The sequence below is a fragment of the Anas acuta genome, chromosome 26, assembly GCF_963932015.1.
Source record: "Anas acuta chromosome 26, bAnaAcu1.1, whole genome shotgun sequence".
NCBI classification, from domain to species: domain Eukaryota; kingdom Metazoa; phylum Chordata; class Aves; order Anseriformes; family Anatidae; genus Anas; species Anas acuta.
Genome location: NC_089004.1, coordinates 6,084,575 through 6,092,975, shown reverse-complemented (window position 1 = coordinate 6,092,975; position 8,401 = coordinate 6,084,575). Strand labels below are relative to the sequence as shown.

General features: G+C 49.1%; 1 protein-coding gene across 2 annotated transcripts; it reads right to left on the bottom strand.

Moving 5' to 3' along the window:
- Window positions 1-748: 748 nt before the first annotated feature.
- Window positions 749-8,285, bottom strand: NCLN (nicalin). Of its 2 annotated transcripts, XM_068661862.1 has the most exons (16): window positions 8,018-8,285; window positions 6,124-6,314; window positions 5,742-5,886; window positions 5,181-5,275; window positions 4,910-4,990; window positions 4,637-4,740; window positions 4,119-4,207; window positions 3,811-3,950; window positions 3,204-3,382; window positions 2,905-2,992; window positions 2,778-2,816; window positions 2,502-2,665; window positions 1,839-1,892; window positions 1,674-1,752; window positions 1,177-1,276; window positions 749-990 (listed from the first exon to the last, which is right to left on the bottom strand). In XM_068661862.1, exons 1-15 carry the CDS (start codon window positions 8,196-8,198, stop codon window positions 1,217-1,219), a joined length of 1,689 nt encoding a protein of 562 aa, XP_068517963.1. In that variant the 5' UTR covers window positions 8,199-8,285; the 3' UTR covers window positions 749-990; window positions 1,177-1,216. The 2 variants fall into 2 exon arrangements, with proteins under 2 accessions (XP_068517963.1, XP_068517962.1); XM_068661861.1 differs by having other exon boundaries at window positions 749-1,276; window positions 8,018-8,284.
- Between the last annotated feature and the right edge of the window lie 116 nt (window positions 8,286-8,401).

Here is an 8,401-nt window from a genome sequence, read left to right as displayed (position 1 = left end):
TACAGTCCTCAAAACTGACACTTAAAATGACATTCATAAAACTTGTGTGTTTTGTTTGTTTGTTTTGTTTTCTAATAGCCAAGTGACCTGCCTCCCTTTTTACATACTAGCGGCAGAGTATGAAAGGAGACAGTGACAAGCACTTTGGAAATTTGTGTATACATGCAGGCCAGGAACCGTGTTTTCAGAAATAACAGAGCTGAAAAATGTGAAATGAGACCCTGAGATGCAGGTGGACACAGCAAAACAGCCCAAAACCCAGAACCATCTGGAAGCGTAAACTGAGGAACAATAATTAACCAGAGCTCAGCTTGAACTGTGCTGCTCTTGCTATTAATAAAACCAGCTTGACTAAATACATGGAACACCACAAAACATGGTCCTGCAGCATTTGGGACTGTAGAACACCTCTTAAAAACCATGCAAGAGTTTAGCACAGAGTGGTGGCAGCAGCAAACTGTTCAAGGGCAAGCTTTAAGAGAAATCAAGTACACAGCAAAATGCATCCTCCAATAGAGGCAGGACAATATGTCCTGGTAAGAACCCTACTGCAGGAACCCGTTTTAACACTCTTTCCTCATTCCCTCTATAACAGTCAAAACTGTTTACAGTGCACCTCTGAAAAGGGAATGAGTTATTGCACTGTCTAAACAAAATGCAAAAAGATGCTTGCTGGAGATACGGCTTGCTCAGCACACCTTCCTAAAGCCAGGCAGCAAACTTAAGGAAGAGGTGCCATAAGAAAACATACTAACAGCATTCTCTTTAATTTGCATATGCACATTTTCTTTTCTTTTAAGCAAGTGCTCTGAGTCCTTGTTTGCTGGGCAGAGGTAATACATCTGCTCTGTAGTTTCAGCTTCCAAGTTGGCTGTACGGCACGTATGTCCTTGAATGTGCTGGACTTTGTTCTACCCTCATAAAAGCTGCTCAGCATCAGCTGTTCAGCATTTAAACAACTGCACAAACGTCTGAAGTCTGAGCTTCTCCCTTGCAAAAAAGCAAAGTAAAACAGGCATGGTGCAAGTAAGTGGAAAAAAAGCACCTGAAAGGTGCACAGGAGTTGAAATTTCATTTTCTTTCTGCCTTCCTCCCCTCTCTAGAGTAGTAAAGAGGAGAGAGAGGAACAGAAACAGCAGGATTCACTGGAAGGCAGAAGGTTCCTGATGGGCTCACCGATGGCTCAGTGCTGCTGTAAGGATCATGACTTGTTGCTTCACTGCTGCTTGGTTTTAAGGGATAATCTCTGTATCATCTTGTAAAGGAGGCCAAAATGCTGGAAACGGAAGGAAAATAAGTAGCCGTGAGTCCTTTTAAGTTTTAATAAAAATTACTCTGCTCTACACAAGGATTGAAAGTTTAATAGAAGGCTTAAAACAGTAATAATGCACAAATGCAATTCCTCGTTTGCATCATCTACAAGCACTCTCAATGTGAGGACAGAATGGGACTTAGTTAATTAAGAGGAATTAAGGAATCACTATAACAAAGCCAGTTAACTGAGGTTGTACAGAAAATGGTGGCTTACAAAAATGTTTGTGCCACCTGTACCACTGATGCTAGCAGTTTCAAGAATATAACAGTGAACCAAGCAAACACTGAGATTCCCAGTCACTGTGGCTAATTGGATTTAAGAGGAAAATAAAGTTCATTTCCTGCTTCTTTTCTCCTACCTGCACTGCAACGTAGGCAACACCAAGGTAGGCTGCAATACAGACAGCCAGGAGGAGGTCAAAGATCGCTGGCTTTACCCTGCCATAAAGAAACAACACATGAAATTGCTACAACAGTTACTGCCACAGAGACAGACCACAGCCCAACGTGCCCAAGGGCCATACCTGTACGCATTCATCACCTGTTTCAGCTGGTCATAGAAAACAAACTCTGGGTCCCTGTGGAAAGCAGAAATTCTTCAGGACACATTGCATTTCTAGACAGTGCAGTAAGAACAGCCCAGACCTCTGCTCCCAGTAAGTTAACCCAACGACAGACAGGTGGTATGATCTCGCCTAACCGTTTGGAACTTATTTTTGTCGTCAGGTTTTTGTTTTTATAGAGGTAGAAGCCCAAGGATGAAATTCTGAACATGCTGATCGTTTAAGAGGCACACAGACAACGCCTTGCTAGGTTCATGAAACTGCCTTAACCGAAGCAGGTTAGACAGGAAGGAAGCTGCCTCTTCACAAAGAAAGCTTTCTAAGGGACCTTAGTTCTTTCCTGCAAAGAGAAGCAGCACTCAGAGCGGAAAGGGTGGAACCAAAGCAGGGAAAAAACAAGCTCTTCAGATGGAGGGAACTGCTGAGGCTTGTTACTGTGTTGAATGATAAAGAGCTTTCTCTAGCAAAACAGAGCACGAACCAGAACTGACAGGAGAGCAGAAAGAAGCAATCACTTCTAGCCATATACCAAGAAGTCAGAAAAGCCGCAGCTCAGAGTCAAGACTCGTTGGAGGGAGGGGTGAGTTTACATGCCCCAGCTGGTTCTTTCATCTCTCTTCTTACCGTTTGTCTGCCTTTACATGATGCTGTTTGACATCTTTCAGGTAGCGACCCATATAATATTCTAAGGTGCTGAGAAAGGTGCTGTCTTTATCAATCAGCTGAGCAGCCCTGGGCTGACTGCTCAGCCAGTCCATCACTGATTCAAGTTGCTCCTGCTGGATCTGCTGCAGAAAAATATCACCAAAGAAAGGGAGTTCATCACATGTGCTGAGACCAGAACTCTCCCAAGCTCCTACTCCCTCCTCTCCACAGGTTACAAAAACACGCTGTGCTTACCATCTGATCTGTGAAGATCTGCAGATCTGCAGGTGCTCCCTGCAAGGGAAAAAAGAGGCTGCCAGTGAGAGCAAGCCTCGCTGGGCAGGACAAGCCTGGCTAGCACTGCAGGATGGGCAGCTCTTACCTTGTCTGTCAAGTTGTAGATGACCCTTGTCAAAGCCTCAGCAATGATCCTAGTGTTCCTGGTTAGTGCCTTAGTGTCTACTCGTGCCCTAAAGAAAAAGGGGGGATTATGCACTTGTCAATAGGACCAGCTTCCTCCAGCCACCACCCTTTTGAACTGCATTATGCATAAGACTTAATCCAGAGCCTAACTCCCCGTGTTTTCTCCCCCATCCTGTGACTGTCAGAACAGTACCACCACAAGGCCAATTTGCTTTTAGGGGCGGGATTTCAGCTGCAGCCTTCCCCAAGGCCTCTAACCTCCTGTCCATGATGCTGTTGCGCAGACTGTCCCGGTGGCTCTCCAAATGGGAGATGGTGAACGCTGGCAAGCGTCGGATCGCAAAACGCTCGTGTTCCCATGCCAGCATGTCCTCAGCCAAGTTTATCTTCTTGTGCACCATGGAAAACTTCACTTCTGGGAACTGGCTGGCAACAACCTGAGGGAAAGGCCAAGCCATTCAAGGGTGTCATGCTTTCCACTGCACTATCCCATCTTGGACAGTCCAATCCATCTATACCCAATTCTTTTTTATTTTTTGGCTACCAACGGTAAATATACTTGACCTGTAAGATGCAGCTAATGTCATTAAAAAAAATGTCTTAATGTCACTACAGAAATCACCTGGGTAGCTTTTGCAAGCCACAACCCATAAGGAAGCACAGCAGGAAATGCAGATCTACTGTGCTTCATTCAGCACTGTGGTGTGACGATGCTTTCGCTCCAAATCAAGTGACCGGAAGCAACATACAAAATATTTCAGCGGCGCGCTCTTTGGTCATGTCTTACTCCCTTTCTATCACAGAGAGCTGCAGCTCCCCATGGTTAAGTCCCAAGTTCCCACCTGCCCAACATGCTTTTCATTACCAGCTCCAGTTCTCTCAGAAACGCATGCTGTAAGGTCCCTTCTTTGGGAGGCTTGGAGACATGAAGATGAAGGCTATTGCCTCGGCCTAGAGTGTCAAGGCAGAGAACAAATGCTACATTGTCCTGCAACAGGCTGGAATCTGCAACAGAAAAATCCAAAAACTTTCAGGCTATGCTTTGTGCTCGGAGTTTCATAGAGACACACACACGGGCCTGCACAAGAGGATTCTGGCATATGAGACACTTATCACAATGATATTAAGAGGCCTTGCCAGGGAACATACTGGAATGTCAGCTCCTTAACTCACCAGTGTGGTCCAAATTGTCTTCCAGCCATCGCTTGGTTCCTTGATAATTAAACTTGCCACCTCCAGATGCAAAGAATAGTAAGTTATACCTGCCCATCAAAGACAACGGGAAAGTGTTAGCACACGACACTTCATGGCTACAGAACTGATTTATTCAGACTTAGAGGTGGGGTGAAATCACAACAGTTAGCACCCAACATCCAAGGCAAACTGCCCATTAACAAATGCTTCCTACATGCCACATAGGAAGGTAGTGGCAAGACAGGGGCAAAGTAGAGGAGTTCCCAGTGCTTGAGGATGGAATCTAGTTCTCACATCATTCCCTCCACTTTCCTCTACAGTTATGTAGATCTACCTTAAAGAAACCAAAGGAAAGAGCTCAGCCTTTAACAACTGCTGTGCTTGGAAGACAGCAAAACAGGGAAGGAAGTAAACGACTGCTAGGGGTCTAGAGAAAAAGCCCTTCTTTACCTGATCTCAGCTACATACATTCAACCAAGAAGAGGGCAATGGCTTACCCAGCATGAGTTCGTCTGTAAGTGTAGAGCCGTGAGAACAGCCTGGCTAATTCCAGCAGCACTGAAATACCACTGCCATTGGAGTCAGCACCGTGTGACAGCCACTGCAGGACAAAGCGGGACAAAAAGTAGCAACCCTGCCTTTAACACACCACCACGCCCCACTTAGAACTACCCCTGGTCCTTAAGACCAAGAAAAAAAAATAAACAGGGTCTGAGGCCACAGGGGAAAAAGGCACAGACAGGAAGAGAGCTGCAGGAAAAAATACTCACTGGGGCCACTCCGAAGGAATCATAGTGCGCAACTATCACAACAGTGGGTAGATCTTCTCCACCCAGCCCCGTCAGCCTTCCCTGCGGAGGAATGGGATCAGCGTCACTCAGCATCTCCCCTTGCATGACTCTCCAGTGGTCTCAGTTCTGAGATACTTCAGACACTGGAGGAGAATCCCCTGACTTCCCCCATTAGTCCAAATGCCTGATGAGGTCTCTGTAAAGGTGGCGTCACACCAGTATCTCCAGTTTGGATCTATTCAGAACTCACCTCTACGCTGGGTATAAGCCAGTCATTGATGGCTTTGCTCTGAGCCCCACTGGTCACCATCTGGAAGCCATTGGCAGTTGCAGTGTGCAGCAAAACTAGAACAAAAAAGACAGGTACAGCTGGGGAAGTTTTGTCCCTTTATCTTCCTTGCTAACCGAGCACTGGAGAGATTAGTTTTAAGGCACTTTATCCCTGTCACTTGTGTTTATGTACCAATGTGGGATCCTGGTGACCTTACACTTTCATTCTGTTCTGAAATCCCCATGTTTCAAACTAGCTAAACCAAAAACTTTTCTCCAACAGACTTAAAGCTCATCATGATCAGCAGGCCACTAATACTGTAGTGGGGAACACAAGGAAGCACTGAAGTGACTTGTGGTCCAGAATAAGACACTCTTACACCATGTTTTTATTCCAGTAGACCTCAGAGAACTTTAACAAAGACAGAATAAACATAAAGGCAACAGAATGCTGGGCTACGGTGCATACAATACAGAAGATTGCTCCTGCAGGTCGGATCAGGACCGTCTTCCTGTAAACTTTTCCCCCACTAGAACTCACCTTCCGCAGCTGAGGCAGATCCCTGTGATGCAGAAGCAGCCCGTGTTTGTTCATAGATAGATAGCAGCTCTTCATCTTCCACTGCAAAGTAGACTGGCACAATGGTTTCCATAGCAAGCATTTCTGGCTCTATCTCCATGAATTGCTGAGGATTTAAGCGAGACAAAAAAATTAGTATCTGCTAAACGTGCAAGAGAGCAGAGAAACAAAATCAGAGAGAAAGGTCAGTTTCAAAATCAGAATGTGATCTGCCATGCATTACAACAGGAACTTTCAGTCCTGCAGCAATCCAAGCCTCCCCTCCCCCTCAAATACATCTCCAACCAGAAGAGAAAAGGAACATTGTTGTTGTTTTTTTTGTTTGTTTGTTTGTTTGATTTACCCTTACGACATCCTGTGGGACAGAAGAAATAGACCGTGGCAAGATGATCACCACAGCCCCAGCTGACTGGCGAAGAGCCTTCTGGTACTGCTCATAGGAGAAATCCACCAGCCGCATCATGACACAGCGGCGGCTGAGCACATCCGCTTCTACTGTGCGGGCCTCCGTGTTAAGCACGGCACTCCTGGTGCCTGCAGAGAGAAAGCAGGGGGAGGTTTAGGAAGCGATTTCATCACATCCCCTTTGCTGTGCCTAGCTCCTTCTCAAAACAGTCTTGGTCACAGCCCAACAAACTTCAGAGCAGCTAGGATCTGCAGCAAGCTAAGTTCATCTCTTCCCCTTGTCCAAGGGGGACAACAGGTCTGTCTTTTCTGTCTGTGAAAGGACACAACAAAGCCACCCCACATCCATTCAAAGGGATGTTCTCGATCATCCACCAGAATGCCTCCGTAACAGACAAAATCAAAACTGCCTCCTGCTCTCAACTTCAGCATCTTGAGTCACCCACGTAACAGTACAGTACTTGACACAACAGCAGGCCAGAAGCTTGCCAGCAGCTCCAGCGTTTTGGAAGAGAGGACCACAAGAGAAGAGCGTCTGGTATAGTCAGGCATGTTCAAAGCTACCCTACAATTTAAAATGCTCTGAACCACTTTCTTCTCCCGCAATCCTGGCACCTACATTGAAGACTTCATCACACTGAGGTCATAAACAGGCAAGGTAAGATAAGGTGCTCCAGAAGGCATCTCAGACTACGCCAAAGCAGGCAGCCACTAACAGCTAGGTTTAAATGTGGCTCAGCAGGACTCTAACACTAGTTTGATCTCATCAAAGGTCAAATCAGCTAAACCAAGAAAGGACTTGTACTTCCACTGCATGGTATCAGTGAGGGCCACACACACAAAGAGGTAACGCACACTGAAGTCTCCACACAGAGCTCACACTCCACGAAACAAACAAGTATTAATTACAAGCCCCTCAGACCACAGGAACAATTCATAATATGGATAACTACTCCATCATCCCCAAACAACGATGCCTAAACAATGCAAACTGTGATTCAGTGATGTTCTCAACAACGGAGCTTTCAAAATGTGGACACAGTTAGAGATACTGTGATGGCAGAACCCAGAAATAATTTCAGATATTCAGAAGTAGAATCTGTTGTATTCACAAAGCGTGCGGGCACGGCTTGCATTTCATAACTTCTGCTGATGTTTAATCTTACGAAGCCCTGAAAGATCTAGAGACTGAGCATAAAATAAACGTGTGCCTGCAATTCTCAACTGTCATCAGGAGTCTGAAACTTAGGCCACAGAACAGCCACCACGGAAGAGCCACTCACAGGCAGAATGCGTGCCCCGACACAGAACAAACGTCTGCAGAAGACTCAGATAAAATGCTTGGTTCTGAGCTGGCAAGGACGAGGGGGTGGGGGCTGAGAGTTACGGCACTGCCGAGATTCCCAGAGCAGGTCACGGCTCGGACTCGAGGGAAGGCCTCGCACAAGCGGCAGGCCACAGACAGCCAGAAGAACCGGAGGCCGAGGCCAACACGAGGGAAGAACCGCAGGAGGCCTCCCCAGCAGGCGGCGCTGCAGCCGCGAGGCGCAGCTGGGACGGACGAGGCGCAGCGGAACCGGCCCGGGCACGGAGCCGCGGGCGAGGGAAGAAAGCGGAGCTCGCGGCCCAGCCCCCGGCCGCACGAGATGGCCGCGGCCGCTCTGCCCGCGGCGGCGGCGCGGGGCTCAGCCCCCGGACCGGAGCCTGCGGGGACCGAGCGGGGCCGGGCGGCGAGGCTGAGCCGCGCCGGGACCCCCCCAGGCCTCCTCCTCCTCCCCCCCCCCCGCGGCGCCTCCCCTCTCCCCGTGGCGGAGGAGCGGGCCCCGCCTCACCGTAGGGCTGCCCGCCCAGCTCGTACTGCTGCATGCGGTACACCGTGAACTCGTGGGCGGCCTCGGCGGCGGGCGGCGGGCCCAGCAGCAGGAGCACGGCGGGCACGAAGAGCAGGAAGCTGAGCGGCAGGCACGAGGCCTTCAGCACCGACTCCAGCACCTCGCCCGCCTCCTCCAGCATCGCCGCGGCCCCGGCCCCCGCCCGCCGCTGCGGCCCCGGCACGCACGGCCCGGCACGGAGCGGCGTGACGTCACGCCACACGCACGGAGCGCCGTGACGCCACGCGCACCGCCCGGCCGCGGGGCGCGCCGGGAGCTGTAGTTCGGGGGCACGGGGGCGGCCTGCAGGGGGCCTCCGCCCGTCCCGGGCCTTCCCCGCCCGGC

What these genes read in the sequence shown, in the direction of transcription:
- NCLN (XM_068661862.1), bottom strand. Translation starts at nt 8,198, where the DNA reads ATGCTGGAGGAGGCGGGCGAGGTGCTGGAGTCGGTGCTGAAGGCCTCG. An exon ending in AGACAATTTGGACCACACTG is followed by an intron (nt 3,951 to 4,118) that starts GTGAGTTAAGGA and finishes TTTCTGTTGCAG; the next exon opens with ATTCCAGCCTGTTGCAGGAC. An exon ending in TTGCCTACGTTGCAGTGCAG is followed by an intron (nt 1,277 to 1,673) that starts GTAGGAGAAAAG and finishes TTCCGTTTCCAG; the next exon opens with CATTTTGGCCTCCTTTACAA.